This window comes from Sceloporus undulatus, chromosome 2 (genome assembly GCF_019175285.1).
Source record: "Sceloporus undulatus isolate JIND9_A2432 ecotype Alabama chromosome 2, SceUnd_v1.1, whole genome shotgun sequence".
Taxonomy (NCBI): Eukaryota; Metazoa; Chordata; class Lepidosauria; order Squamata; family Phrynosomatidae; genus Sceloporus; species Sceloporus undulatus.
The window spans coordinates 174,083,457-174,102,233 of NC_056523.1; the positions used below are offsets into that span (position 1 = coordinate 174,083,457).

At 42.9% G+C, this 18,777-nt stretch overlaps 1 protein-coding gene across 1 annotated transcript in view; it reads right to left on the reverse strand.

The window, feature by feature from the left end:
* The window catches only part of LOC121921591 (TBC1 domain family member 15-like), a 722,109-nt gene that overhangs the window by 682,923 nt on the left and 20,409 nt on the right, over positions 1–18,777 (reverse strand). Inside the window, exons 10-11 of the mRNA XM_042449886.1 lie at positions 17,012–17,136; positions 16,126–16,270 (exon numbers count right to left, since the gene is read on the reverse strand). Coding sequence (XP_042305820.1) covers positions 16,126–16,270; positions 17,012–17,136 — 270 coding nt within the window. The remainder of the gene's footprint in view (positions 1–16,125; positions 16,271–17,011; positions 17,137–18,777) is intronic.

Genomic DNA, 18,777 nt, shown 5'->3' on the forward strand with positions numbered 1-18,777 from the left:
TTGCCTCCTCTAGTCTGCTTGGCCTAGTCCTCTTCTCAAGGCATTCTCAAAGATATTTGCCAGTGCGTCTGAGATTACTCCACCAGTTTTCTTGTCAATTTCTTGGATGAAATGCATCTGACCCTGGAACCTTAATTGCATTTAGAGTAGCCAGGAATTCGCCCGACTACCTTGTTTGCTATTCGTGCTGCATTTCCCTTGTATTGCATCATTTACTCCAATTTCCCCAGGTTTGACCACTGTTTCCTTTGGGAGAATCAGAGGCAAAGAAGTTAGTTTTCTTTTTTGTGCGCCCTGTTACAGTTCGGTCCATCTGCTCCACACAGTTGAACCTACTATTTCCTTGCTGCTTCCTTTGCTATGGACTATAACAACCACCACAACAACAGCCTTTTATAAGATGCAAGACAGGAAGGTTGTGTGTGTGTGGTTTTCGTGGTGGGTGTGTGTGTGGTGTATGTGTCAGTCCAAACACAGGTTTGCAATTCTTTCCTGCTTGGGTCAGAGTACAGAAAGTTCATGTGCTAATGGTTAATATGGTCCCCTGCTTTATGCTATAAACTGCCCCTTCAACTGCCACACTGTACAGCTCTTTCTACATCTGGGATTTTTTGGTAGTTTTCGGAGGGTAGTAAAACTTCTCTGTTCTGTCATTGAAATCAAGCCTATAAATGCCCATGGACTCTGTAGTATGGCATACAATACCATGGCAGCTGTAAAGTGGTATCAAACGCTGCTAAACTGTGTGCTAGTTATAAACTGAGCCTAGGTTACATTTAGGGGACGCATCCAGCCTATGAATAAAGATGTGGAAAATACGTGTTAAAGTTAATGTCGTGTTTCGATATTTGGGGGGTGTGGTGGGGGGCAATGGTGGCCACATTTAATTGGTTCTAAGTGTTACAATTCACAACAAGGTCGAAGCTAGGTTTGAAAAATAATGATATAGTTTGAAAACACTGCTGTACATGGTTGTTACTATCAATGTCTTGCGTGTTTTTTCCCCATAACATTTATTAAATTGGTCCTCTGTTCCACAATATGCATAAATCAAACTTTAACAGGTGAGTTCTCTGATTGTTTACATTACTAAGAGGTTTTTTCCGCCATCAACAAGCTTATCGTTCTGGTTTTTTTCTTTATGCCCACGTTCCCTTCCCAAATTCTAGTAATTCAACTTAATGCTGTGTCCCACAATACAGTTCTTGAGTGTGACACTTCGTGGTAGACTGTTGTACTGTACGCTTATCATTGGACCTTCTTCCCATCTTAATTTTGTATGCCTACATTAATCTCAATGTGCTTATGTATTTTTCACTGCTTTCCTTTGGACTAACCTTATATATTAATTGTAACAATTGTTCAGCAAAACAAGTACAGTACAAGGTTTGCCCTTGTGAACTTAAACATTCCTTTGTTTTCTCACTTCTCCATTTTCCTGTCTAATTTTCCATATCGCATCTGGTCTTGTTTAAAATGGTTCCATTTCAAGATTTGACAATATAGAATTGATAAATCTAGAAAAAACCAACCCCGCTGATTGTGGCGTTTTAGTGTATATCAGATGAATTTCCTCAATATTTGAGGGCCCAGTTTACGACATACCCAAGTCTCGTTCCAGATAGTCCCTTTACCTTTCCCAAACATCCTCTCGCAATTTATGCATTATTTTCATCTTTGAATGTATGTTGACAATAATCCCGTCCATCATCTCCTAGAAGTTCTCTCGCCACGTCTGCTAATCGACTTGTTGCGCGATTCAATATTTAAGCAATAACTATCAGGCGGCGGCTGCCAAACATATAAAAACAAAAGTTTGCCCATATCATAATTTCGCATCTTTTTCTTGCCAAACATACATAACAAAATTGGTTATGGCTATTAAAGTTAATTTTGAATCCCAAATATTAAATTTCAGATTGTATTTCTTTCCAAAATTTTCTTGCCTTGTTGCATGTCCACCATAAATGATAATAAGACCCAGTTTCCTTTTGACAGTTCCAACATATCCTCTTTCCCGTCTTGTACATGTTGGCTATTTTAACTGGTGTTAAGTGCCATCTATAGAGAATTTTATAATAGTTTTCTTTGACATATTGTGACATTGAATAACTCATTCTTTTTGTCCATGCCTTTTCCCATTGGGACAGTTCAATTGATCTCCCACAATTTTGTGCCCATTTAATAATTGAGTCTTTAACAATTTCCTCTTCAGTGAACCACTCCAAGAGTTTTTTATAAATTTTGGAAATTGTTTTAGACTCAGATCTCCAGATGATTTCTTCCATATCATTCTTAGAATTTAAGAAGCCAACTTGTTTCTTATCCTCTTTGTATCTACTAGTAAGTTGTCTATACAGAAACCATCCTATGTCCCAACCTTCCGGTTTTAGTTTTTCTTGAGTCTTAATAGAGCCATCTTTATTTAACAAGTCTCTATATCTAATCCAGGTCTGGGTTTTTTTGGATCATAACAATATAATGCCTCATGTGGTGATAGCCACCAAGGGTATTTAGGAGAGATACATTTTTTATATTTATTCCAGACTCTGAATATTGAGGCACGAATATAATGATCGTTAAAACTTCTGTTAGCTTTTATTTTCCCATAAAACAAAAAGCCGTGCCAACCAAATCTAATATTTGTGCTTTCTAATTTCAGTAATTTGCTTTTTTCTAAAGTAATCCACTCTTTCAAAAAAAATTATGGCACATGCTTCAAAATATAACTTTATGTTAGGGAGGGCAAAACCACCTCTCTCCTTAGCATTGTAAAGTATTTTAATTCTAATTCTGGGTTTTTTCCCTGCCCACACAAATTCCGCCAATTGTTTCTGCCAATCTTTGAAGATTTTTTCATTTTTAATGATGGGGATACATTGAAAAAGAAATAATAACTTAGGAATTATTATCATTTTTACTACAGATATCCTTCCTAGGAGTGAGAGGTTCAGTGTCATCCAATTTTTCATGTCTTTTTTGATTTCTGCCCATTTACTCAGATAGTTGTTTTTAATCAGATTTGAGTTCTTATTAGTGAGAATCACACCCAGATATCTAACTTTTTCAGTTATTTTAAAGCCTGATTTTTCTGTTAGTTTATCCTGGTCATATTTATCCATATTTTTGGTGATCACCGCAGATTTTTCTAAGTTGATTTTTAACCTGGCTATTCTTTCAAAAATTTTTAGATGTTGTATTAGTTTTTGACAACAAGTGATTGGATCCTCTAATGCTATCATGATGTCATCAGCATATGCCCTTATTTTCAAACATTCCCCTTTAAATTTAACCCCTGTGATCTCTTTATCATCTCTCAAATTAATTAATAAAGTTTCTAAGACCAATATAAACAGTAGCGGAGACAAAGGACAACCCTGTCTGGTACCTCTATACAATGCAATTACATCAGTTCTTTGATCATTAATAATAACTCTAGCAGTTTGTTTATAGTATATAGAACTTATCCAGTCAATGAATCTTTGACCTGCTTTTATCCGCTTCAGTGTAATGATAATAGATGACCAGTCCAGGGAGTCAAAGGCCTTTTCAATATCCAGGAAGATCAAGGCGAGTTTTCTTTCATTGTGCCAATCATAGTGTTCAATTACAGTACATTTATAATATATCTTAGGTTTTCTCTCAGTTGCCTATTTGGGAGAAAACCACATTGATCTTCCTGGATTATTGTCTGTAGTACCTTTTTCAGTCTGTTCGCCATTATATCAGCAAAAAGCTTATAGTCCACATTTAGCAGTGATATCGGCCTGTAGTTCTTTAGATATTGATGATCTCTTCCCTCTTTTGGAATCAAGATGATATTGGCCTCCTCCCAGGTCGGTGGAAGTGGATCTCCTTTAATCGAATTCATAACTTCCATCAGATGTTGTTCTATTTCCGTTTCAAAGGTTTTGTAAAATCTGGCTGTGAAGCCGTCTGGCCCCGGTGCTTTGCCAGATTTGGCCCGTTGGATAGCGTCCTTTAGCTCCTTTAAGGTGATGTTTTTATTTAGATCTACCCTTTGTTCTTCATGTAATTCCATCAGTGGACATTTTTTAACATATTCCTCAGCTTCAGCTTCAGATGTAGAGATTCTTTTAAACAAGCTGCTAAAGTAGTTATATGTAGCCTTCATGATGCTCTTAGTATCTGTGTGAGATTTAGTTTCATCGTTGATCTTAACAATTGATTTTTTCTCTTTATTCTTGCAAAGTCTTTGGGCTAACCACTTGCCGGGTTTATTTGCTTCTTGAAATTGCTTGATTTTGACATTCTTCATCATATTAACCAGATCTTGCGCATTTTGCATATTATATTGCTTCTGTAAAAGCTTTATCTCCCTAAGTATCTTGGTGTTTTCTGGGTTTTGTTTAAGGTCTTCTTCCTTTTTGTTTATTTGCTCTGTAATTTGTTTTATATTTAATCTTTTTCTAGTTAACATCTCATGATGTTTTTTGATAAAGAAGCCTCTGAGTACCGCTTTGAATGCCGCCCACACTATTTTTATATCAGTGCCTTTATTTAAGTTTTCTTTAAAATAGTTGTTAATTAGATCTTTAGCTTCTTTTACTACTTTTGGGCATGAAATCAAGTAGTCTTGTAGTTGCCACCTAAATTCCGTATTCTCTTTCCTTATGGACAGAACAACAGGGCTGTGGTCCGAGTATGATTTTATCATGATTTGCACTTTGTTCACTCTTGAAGCTAATGATTTTGAGACAAAAAACATGTCTATTCTAGAAAAAGTTTTAAATCTATCCGAAAAAAAAGTAAACTCCCGTTTATCTCCGTATTTATATCTCCATATTTCAATTAGGGACATATCTTCAATAAATTTGAAGCAAGTAACCGGTAATTTCCCTTGATTTACTTTAATTGCTTTGGATAATAGTCTGTCCATATTTGGGTCGACAACTCCATTCCAATCTCCACAAATTATAATGTCTTTATAACAAAATTCCAGTATTCTCTCCTTTAATTTTTCATAAAATTTCGCCTTTCCATTGTTCGGAGCATATATTGCCACCAGAAGAATGTTTTTTCCACTCAGGTTAATCTCAATCCCAACATAATGTCCTTCTTTGTCACAAAATAGCTGCTTGGAACATAATTTGTTTGTCACATAAATCACAACCCCTTTCTTTTTTTGTTTGTTTGCTGCTATATAGTGCGTGCCCAGTCTTTTATTTCTCAATAATCTTTCATCTTTTTGTCTGATGTGTGTCTCTTATAAACATAAAATTTCAAACTTTTCTTTTCCTAATAAATTAAAAACTTCCTTCCTTTTGGTTTTATTATTGAGACCATTTATGTTCCATGAGATGATTCTTGTGTTTTGTCCACCTTGAAACATTCTCCTTTTCCAGTAGTAATTTATTTAGCCTTATTCTTCTTTCTCTTCCTTTTTGGTTTTCCTTTTGTGACCTCTAAACTGAGGTCTAGATCCACTATTTTCTCAGTCTGTTCTTCCTCTCTGATATCTGCTTCTTCTTCTCCATCCGGTTCGGAGATCCCTGAACCATCCTCTTCCTCCTCTTCTCCTTCCTCTGACTCTGATGACCTTTGTTGTTCTTTATCTGCTCCCTCCTTTGTATCTTTCATCTCACCTTTTAGTTTTTCCGGAACTCCTTCTTCTCCATATTCTTTATCCGTCATTTTACTCTTTTCTATTTCTTTCCCGTGTCTTCTCCAAAATTCTTTGGCCTTCAGAGTTGAGTTCAGTTTAATCCACCTTTGTTTGAAAAAAAAACGATATCCCCTCCAATTTTTCCCATTTGTATATAATGTTGTGTCTAATTAGATGATTAGTTAGGGATTTATATCCCTCACGTTTCTGAAGAATCCTTTTTGGGACATCCTTATAGATCTTAAGTTCACAGTCTTCTATAATTAATTTTTCTTGGTAGCTCATATGGAGAAGTTGTTCTTTCACATTTTGCCTTAAAAAATATATCACAATGTCTCTCGGCAAGTCCTTGTCTCTGGCAATTTTAGAATTAATCCTATATATTTTGTCCGTACTCCAGCTTAACTCCTGGAGAGAAATATTCATATATTCAGCCAAGGGAGGTAGTAGAATATCATATAGGTTTTCTCCTTTAGATTCCTTCAGTCCTCTTAATTTCAGACAGTTCTGTCTAAATCTTTGCTCTTCCAGGGCTCTGGAGTCAAGAAATTTTTCTTTATCTCTATCTTGGTTTATTTTGATATCTTTCACTAGTTCCTCCACGGAGTTTGTTCTGTCCTCCAGCGTTTGCACTCTGGAGCAAACCTGGCCAATTTCTTTTGTTACAGCTTCTAAAGATTGTTTAAATTCTTTCATCTCTGATCTAAAGTCTTTCTTAATATCAGCCCTCAGATTTTTAATCTCCTTTGAGAGATTTTGTTCCATATCTAGCCTCAGTTTCTTAATCTCATCCAAAACTGAGGGTTGCTCCTTTTCCATTGAATATCTCCTCTGAGAGTAATTGGAAGCTAGAAGCTGCGATGCAGCTGCTCCTTTTCTGGCAGCTGTAGCCATTTGGCCTTAGAAACTCAGAAACTTTAAGTTAATTAAATTTAAGATACTAGGTACTTCCAATGTTAAATGTTTTAGACAATGGAGCTTTGTTTTAGTTAAATAAAGGCTTTCTTCAATATCAAAACAATACTGTATTTGGCAGAACTTGTCAGACTTCTTCTTATGGAAATACAGTATTGGTTAAACACAGCAAATACATTATTCCCCCTTTTATTTTTCTTTCTTTCAAGTTCTTTCAAGTTTTTCAAATGGTAATAAGGGGAGAGTCTGAGCGACAAATAAAGAGACGATAAGTTGAAACTTAATCCAGACAAGAAAATGAGGAGTAAAGTATTCCTACCCACTTGTGCTCAGTAGTCATGGGAGGTTGTATGTTAGTAGCGTCCTTTATCCGCTCTTCATCCCAGTTATTTAGGGACCCACAAATTTATTAGTTGATTTTAAAGGCTCAAAAGCCTGACGCTTCAGAGACAAAAGGTTGGTGCTGGCGATAATTGCCTAAAGGCTGCTGCCGGGCCGCTGGGTTTCTCGCTCAGGCTTCAGCCTGAGCTATCTCCTCGGCTCCTTGGCTTTCCTTGCCCCCTCTTCCTCCTCCTTCAGCAGGGCTGGATGCCTTTTGGAGCCTCTGCGGGCTACCCACCGAGACCCCTATCTCTTGGGGAGTGAAAGCTGCTTTGGGGTTCCAAGCTGTTCCCGCGGAGCCCCGTTCTTAGCGCAGCACCACTGCGCGGAGCGAGCATTCCCCGGAGCACCACGGGCGCGCTCCTCTTGCTTCCGCACCAAACCCGGAAGCCAAGTTGCTTGTTGATTTATGGTGACCCCCATGAATTTTATAAAGTTTTCTAAAGGCAAGGAATATTCAGAGGTGCTTTTGCCAGTTTCTTCTTCTTAAAATCTAGCCTACAGCACTTCACATTCATTTGCCATAACAGGTAGCTATTACTATGTGTAAACATTACTTTGGGGGGGTTGTTTTGGGGGGTTTGGGGGGCATTTTAGCTAATTTTTTTGTATTTTAAATACATTTTAATTTTTAAAAAGCAGTTCAAGCTGATGTATTAGTAACACATTCCTAATGAGTAATAGCCAACAAACTACTTTTTAAAAAAATCAAAGGTAATGCTAATGTGCTATCTTTTCCAGTAACATTTCCAAACCTCTGCCATAATGTTTCTTCTGACTAGCAGCAGCTCCACACAGTCTCAGGCAGTGGTCTTTCCAGTCAGCCTGCTACCTGACCCTTTTTTAAACTGGAGATGCCAGGGACTGAACTTGAGACCTTCTGCATGCAAAGCATGTGCTTTATCATTGAGCTGTGGTCTCTCTCCATAATGCGGTATCCACTTGTGACATAATTGAATACCAGCACACACTCGCACTTCCAATGCACCTGTGCTGGAGGGGGAAGGGGAGACCAAAGATGCAAAATCCATTGCAATGCAGTGCAGGAGGCAAGGCCTCTTTCTGATTTACTAGTTTCATTTTGATTTCTCTCCCACCCTCTTCCCAAGGGCTCAGGGATGGGAAGGGACCATCACTCCTGCTTTATACGAAATAGGCCTCAGGTGTCAATCCCTGACATTGATTCAGAGAAGTGAGGAGTGGAAAAGGCCAACAGCCTAGACAGCTTCTGGTGGTCAAAACTGCTAATACTGGATTAGGAGGACCAAATTTCTGAGCCAGCCATAAAAGTTCTTGGTGTAAAATGTTAAATGGGAAATAAATAGTAGTAAAAATGCAGTCCTCAGCTACGTGAAAACCACCCTCTTATCACTTAATTCTGTCCTCTGCCAACCCAAAGATGAAAATTTTGTATCTTTTCTTTAGGAGAATAGTCAGGATCATAGGTGGACAGATGTTTGTTGTTATTTGTTGTCAAGCAGACTGCAACTTAAGGTGACCCTATGGACCTTATCACACATGGGGGCGGTTGCAGCTCAGATCCGCAGTCACTCCTGTTCTAGCAATGCAAAGCGTGATGATTTTTTACACCAGATCCAGAGTCACTCCTCTCCAGCAATTCGGATTGAGGTTAAAACGTCATGTTTTTCCACACCTGGTTGCCTTTCTGTTGTCCTTCCGCAGTGAGGGGCAAGTGAAGTCAGTTCGATTCCAAGCAAGTCATGTGATGTGGACTCAAGCAAAGGGGAGTGAGTACACATTGTATTACTACACCAGAGCATACTTTGAGGGTTCAACGATTCCAATCGGCACCCTTGGGCATGTTCAGTGAGGCTCTGGATGCTGTCCTCCTTCCCTGCCCCCTCTTTAGCTATCATCCTTCATCGGGGTCTAGGACAGCGGTTCCCAACCTTTGTTGGGCCACGACCCCCATTGGGGAGGAAAGTCCCGCCTGTGGCCCCACGATAGGTTGGGAGGCCAGGAAGGGGCAGGATTTTCAGCTGCAACAAGCCCAGCAGGCTTGCGGCCGGAGTCCCGCCCCTCTCAGCCTCCCAACCAATTCGGGAGGGCCACTAGGGGAGAAGGGGCGGGACTCCAGCCGAAAAGGCCTCGGGGCTGGCAGTCCTGTCCTCTTCTCCCTGTGGTGCCTGGCAGCCGTGGGGAGAACAGGAGGAGGGCAGCCCCGACCGTCCCTTCCTCCCCGCGGCGGTTGGCAGCCGCGGGAAGGGAGGGACGAGGAGGAGGACCCCACCCCTTTCCTTTCTCCCCGCGGCTGACAGCGCAAAAAGGGAGGGAAGGAGGAGGGGGACCCCATCCCCTTCGTCCTCCCGGCGGCTGTTGGCAGCCGCGGGAAGGGAGGGAAGGAGGAGGAGGCAGACCCACCCCCATCCCCTCTCCTTACGAGGGCCTGGGCCAGGGCCAGCCCTTGCAGGGAGAAGGGAAGAGAGGAGGGAGGCCCCGCCCCCTCCCCTTTTCCCCAGGCGGTGCCTGCGCTAGCGCCGGCACCCATGGAGGAAAAGGGGAGGTGGGGAGGCAGGGGGGATTCCCAACCTGGGAGCCCCAGGTTGGGAACCTCTGGTCTAGGAGCAGTCAGGGGATGATGGGATGCTTGCTGGGGGTTTCCTGGGGCCAGGATCAGGTGCAGGAGCAGTCGGGATGATGGGATAGGTCGCTGGGGTCCCTGGGGCCAGGATCGGGATGCAGGAGCTTCAGGGGATGATGGGATTGGTGGGAGGGCTGACGGAGGGAGCAGATCAGGGTCTAGGAGAAGGCAGGGGATGTGGGATTGGTGGCAGGCTGAAGAGGGGAGCAGATCGGGGTCTAGGAGGAGGCAGGGGAGCAGTGGATGATGGGATCGGCGGGTTGGCAGAGAGGAGGAGATGGCATGAAGGAGGGGGATGACGGAGCAGGACACAGGGGCCAAGGGGGTGGCATCGGAGTGCTTTTCCACACCAGACAAAATTGCAGTGCAATGGAAGGCAGCCGTGGAAGCGAATTCTCTGGTCACTCCCCCCCCCCCTTTTTACCAAAATGAGGGGTGACTTCGAAACACTGCTGAACAATTCGCATGGGCGCTCCATAGAAATCAATGGCCTCTGATAAAACAGTCAGTTTATGACATGAAACCGCATCATTGGAAGTGCAATCACTTCGGAAGTGAGTTGGAACTGAGCCACAACACACCAAAAAGCTCCGGTGATAGACTCCTATGAAGGAGAGACCTGCAAGAACCCTGATCATCAGCAGCCCTCCAGATCCTGCAATGTCAGGGCTTGTGATTCCTGAGTGAGTCTATTCAGCTGTAAGACAGTCTTCCTCTTTTCCTACTGCTTCTACCTTTGGAAGCAGCATTTCTTTTCTGTTGAGTCATGTATTCTTATGATACATCTCAGGATATTGTGTGCCTTCAAGTCATTTCTGACTAATGGTGACCCTAAGGCAAACTTATAATGGGGGTTTCTTGGTACAATTGGTTCAGAGGAAGTTTGCCATTACCTTCCCCTGAGGCTGAGGTGTAACTTGCCCAAGGTACTCTAGAAGGTTCATGGCTAAACTGGGAATAGAATCCTGGTCTTCAGAACCGTAGTCCATCACTCAAACCAGTTAGCCATGCTGGCTCCGCGACATACTACTAGGAAAAGGTTAGGTGTTTCACTCTGGCAAGGAAGCAAGCTGTTGTGTGCCCTTGTTTCTGATGTATTCTGACCCTAAGGCAAACCAATCATGCAGGTTGCACGACAAGATTTGTTTAGAGGGGGTTTGGCATTGCTATCCTCCAAGGCTGAGAGTATGTGACTTGCCCAGGTCACCCAATGAGTTTCCACTTCGAAGCAGAGATCAAACCCTGGTCTTCCAGTGTCCTAGTCCATACTGTCTTGCCCTGTGGTTTTATCTTGGCAGTTGGAACACTACAGAGGGAAGGGAGGCTTATGGTGGGATCAGTCATAAGAAATGAGATGAAAGGACAAGATGGTGGTGTGTGTGTGTGTTCCACACCAAGATAGGCCTTTGACAGGGAGGGAGCTGGTCCAGGCCAGTGTAAAGCATGTTCCCCTCCTGTGAGCAACTTCTCTGCCTGTAATCTCCCCTTGCCCTTCTCATGTTTGCTTTGCCTTCAGTCACTCTTTATAAATGGCTTTGCTTGCCAAGCACCGGGCTGCGGTTTATGGCTCCGTCACCTGCGCCTGAACTCGCTGCTGTAAAGCAGCATTGGAGAGGGAAGGAGGGGGGCACCAGGCCATTTGTATCTCCCTCCAGCCCACCCTCCAGAGCTGCTGCTCTTGCTCTCTGCACTCACTCCCAAAGACTGATGCGCCTGGCCAGGGAAGAAGGAGGCGGGGGGGGGGGAGGAGCCTCCTGTCCTCGGCAAGCAGCTAGCAGGGACATCTCAGAGTCAGGATCATGATGGAAACCTGGGAAGAGTCACCTTCAGTTCAGCAGCTACAGCCAGGAGCTTCCCGTCGGCCTCTTTTTGTTGTTGTTGGGCGCTTTCCAGTCTTTTCTGACTTATGGCAACCTTAATGAGGCTGCATCTCCACTGGAAAAATGGTAACCAGTTTGACACCATTTGACTGCTGTGGCTCCAGCTATGGAAGTCTAGAAATTTTCCCAGAATTCCACAGCTTTAAGCCAGTGTCAATGGATACCATTCGCCACTGCAGATACAGCCTAAAAGCAACCTTATCATGGGGGTTTCTGGCAATGCCTGTGGCCTAAAAGGGAGGCTGTGGAGTAATGCCATTGCAGCTGGGATTATGTCCTTCCAGACTTACTGGAGAGGCTACACTGCAGTATTGCAAGGGTGCTTCTGATGTCCTAGCCTTTTTGTTCATTACCCCCTCAGCATGCTATGCTATATTTGTTTCACATGTGGGGATGTGACCCTTCTTCCTCAATCAATGTTAATTCCACCTACTATTCATCTTGTTCACATGTGCTGGTTTTGAGCAGAGGAATGCTGTGTCTTACTTTTTCTCTCCCAGCTATGAAAACTCCTAACTTTACCTGATTAGTTCGTGTGACAGTACTTGGCTGCATCTGCACTACAGAAATAATGCAGTGTGATACTGGTTTATTTGCATGGCTCAGTGCTATGGAATTCTGGAAATTGTAGTTTGTGGCACAGTGGTTAGTTTGGATTGTGACTCTGGAGACCAGGGTTTGATTCCCAGATCAGCCAGGAAACCTACTGAGTGACCTTGGGCAAGTCACACTCTCCAACCTCAGAGGATGGCAACAGCAAACCTCTGCTGAAGAACTTGCCAAGAAAATCCCATGATAGGGTTGCCATAAGTCAGAAACAACTTGGAGGTACACAGCAACTGTGAAGCTAGCATAATTTAGTAGTGTAAGATATCCATTTTGAATGAAGGGATGCCTAAGGACTACTAGGTTGGCTTACGAAGAGGCCTAACATGATGTTTAGTTGATATGCTTATAGTTTTATTGGTGATTTGCTCCCAAAGAGGATGTGATCTTTTTTCCTGCAGGAGGTAGTGAAGTCCATTTTCTCCCATGGAGTGTGTGTGTTGGATTTCATTGTAGTCATCTGTCAAGTCCTGCGTTTCTGGCACATGTCATTATGTCCCTCCTCCCCATGTAGAGTGTTCAGCGTGAAGTCTGCCTTGCAACCTATTGTGGACATTAGCATTGTTTAAGTCCACCATGACTGACATTTGATGCAAGCTTTCATATCATCTCTCCTGTTGGAATCTACATCAAACCTATTTTTGTTTGCCTTTTGAGAGCATAAGTACAGTGGGTTCCAAAGGATGCCCCATCTACCTTAGCATCTGTGGTTTGGCAAGTCTACTGGACTTGACTCTTTGATGGGATCTAGTCTGGTTTTTCACACAGTTATTCTAGCATTAGTGGCTTGACAGTGATAGAGTTAAGTAACTTTAGACTCTGGACAATGATCCTACAGATACACCCCTTGCCTTCCACAGTGGTGTCTGATGGCTTTCGTGTCATTAGGTCAATGAATTTGTTCTGGGGTTTAGTTAACTTTGAAAGTGTATCCGAGGAGCTGAACTTGCTTTAGGGATTAGCACATGGAAACTCCATGAAATTTAAGACTAAATCCCAGAGCAGACTTGCCTTACCCTGAAGGACCCATTCCCACTTACTGGAAAATCCATTTCTTGAACTGATTCTTGAAACCGGTTCTGAAAAAACATAGTTCCCACTATGTTTGCGCCGGTTTCAGGAATCAGTTCAGGAATCGGCAAGTGGCAGCTTAATTGCTTGGCCCATCTCTGGCCTCTCCTGGCCCCCAAATCCCCAGCCCAGCCTCCTTACCAGCTTCCTTGGCCACTGACCTGGCTCCCTGAGGCCTTTTTAAAAATTTCCCGCGGTTAGGGAGGCCGGAAGGAGGTTGCAGAGAAGCCGGGAGAAAGCAGAGAAGGAGGTTGTAAGGCTTCTGGCTTCTCTGCAACCTCTTTCCAGCCTCCCCAGCCATGGAAAATTTAAAAAAAGGTGCAGGGCAGCTGGTCAGCAGCCAAAGAAGCTGGTAAGGAGGCTGGACTGGGGATTTTGGAGCCAAGAGAGGCTGGGCCATGCCAGTTGCCCCCCCCCCTGCCCGGGCTGGGCTGCCAGTGGGAACCAGGGCAGATTTGAATCTGATTTGAATCTGCCTGATTCCCACTTGGTCTGAATCAATTTATTTCTAAATAAACCGGTTCAGCCCCCCCAAACACCCCATTTTCCCAGTGTCTATTTGATGTGGGTTCAATGGGCAAAAATGGTAAAAAAGCATGCTCCCCCCCCCTTTCTGAATCGATTTCTAAAATCGAATTCAGTGGGAACCATGCCTGTTTAATCCGGATCCTGATCCCAATTTAAATGTAGCGGGAACAAGGCCGAAGTCAGCCACTATGCCCTCATCCCTACTTTAAATGGTAACTATTACTATTCAAAATTTGGTGTGCAAGTCCTGTGGTGCATTTGGACTTCTTGCTCTAGTCTAGGATTTACTCCAGAGTCCTACTCTGCTGGCAACACTGGGGCCAAGGAAATATACCAGGGAAGTGCCAAAGAAAGGCATATGGATAGCATATGGCTTGCCACCTCTTGCCCTTGACACCTGGCATTGCCCTTTAAATCTCCAGCTGAAGATGGAGAGAAAAAGACCCATTCCTTTTCACAAATGTGTAATTTGTTTCTATGCCTAGAGGTTCTCAAGTGTGTTGGTCAGCAGATGAAAAATGGACTGGGTAAAGTGGTGAGAGAAGGCAGATAACAGGGCCTGGGAAGGAACTGGCAGAAGAAAAACTGGTTCCTCTTTGTTGGCTTCAGCTGGAGTTTCAAAATGCAACTTTTGGAGTAAGCTGTCTGGAGCATTAGTCCCTGAGTTATACCTACTGCTTTACTTAGTCCTCCACATCACTTGCTAGTTAAAAGGTACACTGGCCTGTTACAGACTGCCAAAATAAAGCTGCTTCGGGTCTCTTTGGAGGTATGCTATTTAAATGATGCATGGGTCCTAAGAGTCCGGAGGTCGCGCCAAAGCCACACTCCATTCCTAAGCACTGAAGTGTGGCTTTGGTGCAGCTTCCGGATTCTTAGGGTGCATGCATCATTTAAATAGCATACCTCCAAAGAGACCCGAAGCAGCTTTATTTTGGCAGTCTGTAACAGGCCACTGTTTGTGAAACTTTAGGGTATATGGCTGGCTACTAGCCCCCAATCTTTTCATTCCTGTCTCTTCCTTCAAATCTTGTTTGAAAAGCCCCACCTTTTTTTGTGAAATCTTTGGTTGCATTTTCTATGCCTATTACAAGGGTGGGCATAGAAAATGCCCTAGCCCTAGCTAATGGTGAGGGGTGCTGGGAGTTGCAGTCCAATAGTGCTGGACAATTTGCCCTTTGCCCACTTTTGCAGGGGGTAGGGCTTCCTGGGGAGGTGCAAAAAGGGCAATCTCCCCCTGCCTCGCTGCCACAGTGCATACAATGCTCTCAGCCTTCTTAGACCCCCTGGCCTTCTGAGTCCTGCATGGCCACAGCTGCACAGGAATTGGAAGGCAGTCACCCCCGCCTGTCTCCCTGGTTTACTACCCCTTCTGGGGTGTCACCTGGTGTGGTCTTCATCCCCCCCCCATGCCACTGACTTCAACTACGCTTATAAGTTACCAAGTGTGAAACCAGGAACCATGTTGTTCACAATGGCATTAATGTAACAGGGCGGTCTGCTGTCCTTTTGGATCAGAGAAATGAGGAAGGAGAATCCCTATGGGTATCCAAGAACAGAGTCCAAGTGCCACCTAGATATGGAGTTTGGAGGTAGTGTGACCTTCTAGGCCATAAGAACAGGGCAAATTGCCTTGTTCTGGCCTGGTACTGTTGATTATGTGCAGCATTTGCCCAATGCTTTCCTATTACTTGCTACCTGGTCCTTTTAAGTGGAGTTGTGAACACAGGACATTCTGGGTATAAAGCAGATGTTTTACTTCTGTGTTATGGTTCCTCCGCACGCTATACATGAGAGCCATGAACTTATTGGGGACTTTTAGGCAAGCTACTGTCTCTTGGCCTCAGCCCTCCATCTGCAGCAGGGCAATAATGATAATACAGTTGGCTCGCCTTATCCATGGATTCCTTATCCACGGATTCAACTACCCACAACTTGAAAACATTAAAAAAAATGCAAAAAGAAAACCTCGATTTTACCATTTTATATATGAGACACCATTTTACTAGCCCACTGTATTTAATGGGACTTGAACATCCATGGATTTTGATATCCACGGGGGTCCTGTAACCAAACCCCAGTGGATAGCAAGGGCCTTCTGTACTGTCTTACCTTGGAGGGTTGCTGTATGGTTCTGAAAAGTAATGCCTGTGGAATGCTTTGAATTCTTCTACTGTTTTAGATGTACAAAATATTATCATTAAGTGATCTCATAATCCAAAATATATCTACTGAGTTTTTTGTAGAAAGAGGGTTGTTTGTTAGTAATACACACACATATATATATCTGCTTTCTCTCCAAAGAGCTCAAGGCAGTGTACATGTTTCCCTCCTCCCTACTTTTATCCTCATAACAACCCTGTAAGGTAAGTCAGGCTGAAAGAGACAAGGTGACTGGCCAAAGGCCTCTCAGTGAGTTCTGGGACTCAGTGGGGACTACACATTGGTTTCTCTAGGTCCCACCTCCTAACTACTACGGCATAGAGATTTGGTTCTTAGTGGGAAATTTTGCATACCTTTGTGCAAACAGGAAAAAGTCATTGACATCATGGTATTGTAGCAGTTGCTTCCTGTTCTGGATCAGGACAGCAATGCAAAGCAGCACCTCAAATGTGATCTCATCCCGGTCCACAGAACTGAATGGAGCAGGTACCTCTTCACCTATGAGCAGAGAATATTGTGTTTTCCCTTGCAGCTTTCTTTTAGACAATGGCTCTGATAGCAGGATTAATAAATCTGAAAGCTATATTGATGAAAGACATTAGGGGATGACAATCATGGGAGACAAAGGGATAAGACTGGCATGGGTTGTTAGGCTGGGTTCTCCTCTGAGGAAACCTTCCGCTTTTCTCTTCTGCTGCTAGAGCAAAAACATAAATTTACACAGGTTCAAATTCTGCAAAATTGTCAAATGTGACACCACTATCATCCCCCTTTATTTGGAAGATTTTATTAGTCTTCAGACTAAAATTGTACTGTAGGATGCTTACCAAATGCATTTTTAAAATACCAAGGCATTGGTGACAAAATAGGAATATAATTTTGTATTCTTAATGACTGAGGGCTTTAAATATTAAAATGTTTTATTTGAAAAACCGTTTGTCACTTTAAGATGGCATTTAGACCTGAAAGACCATGACAACTTTGCTGCATGAAGACATGTGGACATATATAGAGAGATTTCTTTCCAGAAATGGCACTGGAGAAAGGATGTGGCATTAGTGGCTCAGTCTTATTCTAAATTAAATACATACTTATAAAAGAAGCATTGGAGACTCATGAACAAGTCATGAGAAGCTATTAATTGGTCCATTTGGATTTTCTTCCCTAGGAATGCCCACTCCCAAAGACTTCCTAAATAACCTGAAATTAGATCTGCCCTCCAAAGAATAAAGTTCTCACCTTCTCTACGAGTCCGCCATATCCAAGCCCCAAAATTCATCTTCTCTGTCTCCAAAGCACTGATCTCTAGGACTCTCACAGCATCCTGGTGGTCTAAGTCCTTCTGGAAAAGTAGCAGCAGCCACCTGTGCAGGAGCCCAAGGTGCATGAAAGAGGATCAATACGGTAAGAACTTCTTCTCCCCCAACAATGGTGAACACCCCTTCCCTAGAGAAAGCCCTGTAGCTCATTTGTGGGTGTTTCTTCTTTTGCCAGGCTTAGATCTTATACAAACAACCCATGGGGGCTCAATCCTGGCATCTACTTTGGAAGGCTGCCATGGATTAGATACAGTGCATGTTTCTCAGTACTTAATATTTGGAACTGGCCTCCCCTCTAAATTAAAAATAGAAATTTAAATTTGAGGGCAGAAGCTTCCACTTCAAGGGATTATTGTTTTTAGGCAGGCTAATCTATCTATTTTATTTTATTTTATTTTTATCCTGCCTTTCTCCCATTGCAGGACCCAAGGCAGTGCATGATACCTTAAAAACACAATTTGCTGTTGTTGTGTGCCTCCAAGTCATCTTTGACTTATGGTAACCCTAAGGCAACCCTATCATAGTGTTTTCTTGGCAAGTTTCAATATAACTGCACCTGTGAAAGTGGTAGAATTGAGAGAAAGCCTTCCCCTGCAGATCTTAAGGCATGTGCTGGTTTATATAAGGAGATACAATCTTTCAACAGTCTCAACCAAAGCCCTGTAGGATTTTCAAAATGCAAAACAACACTTTGGCCTGTTACAGAAAAGCCAAAATAAAGCTGCTTTGAGTCACAGTGGAGGTATGGTGTTTCAATGATGCATGCGTCCTAAGAGTCCAGAAGTCACACCAAAGCCATGCTCCCGTCGGAGTGTGGCTTTGGTGTGGCTTCTGGACTCTTAGGATGCATGCATTCATTCAAATTAAGCATATTTTTAACAATTTCTTTATGCAAGATTACTCTGTTACAGTCAGCATCAATATATCTTTTAGATATTAAGCCATACAGAAACCATACAAAAACCTTTGCTTTTCTTCTTGCACAATTTGACCTTCTGTATTTCCAAAGGTAGACTTTGGAACTAACCAGCTACGGTTTATAATTAATTCATTTTCCAAGAAGAAAGGTAATCACATTACCTTACGGTTGTAACAAAGAAGGGTAACCTCACTCTTCTTGAGATGTCGCTTTAATTTCACTTGTAGTTATGTTGCGGTGGGCTCACTAAATGGTGGCGAAGGAATATTTCAAGTGCTGACTGGCACTAGTGTCTCTTGTTTGCTGAGTGTGTTAAAGTCACAATGAGAGGACAGTGTGTTTTGCATCATAGGCCGTGGCATTCAGGTGGTTTTTTTATCCCTTTGTGTTTAAACCCACATGTCTATTTATTATATGCTGCATATAAGTCTTTTCTGATTTGATGCATCCCAGTTGCTCACGATCCCAACTCCCACCAGTCTTATCCAGCATACCAAATGGTCAAGAATACTGGGAGTTGCAGTCCAGAACATTTAGGGCAGTGCTTTTTAAAGTGATGGTCTGTGGAGTGGTACCAGTCAGAGAGCCATCAATCTGCATAGAGTGCCAGGAAAATGAAGGCAGTGTTCACTAGTGGACTCAGATATGGGGATGGACTGTTTCCTAAAATAGTTTGAAGTGTGCGGATTTTAAAAAAGGATCTCAGGCCTGTTACAGACAAGCCCAAATAAAGCTGCTTCGAGTCACAGTGGAGGTATGGTGTTTCA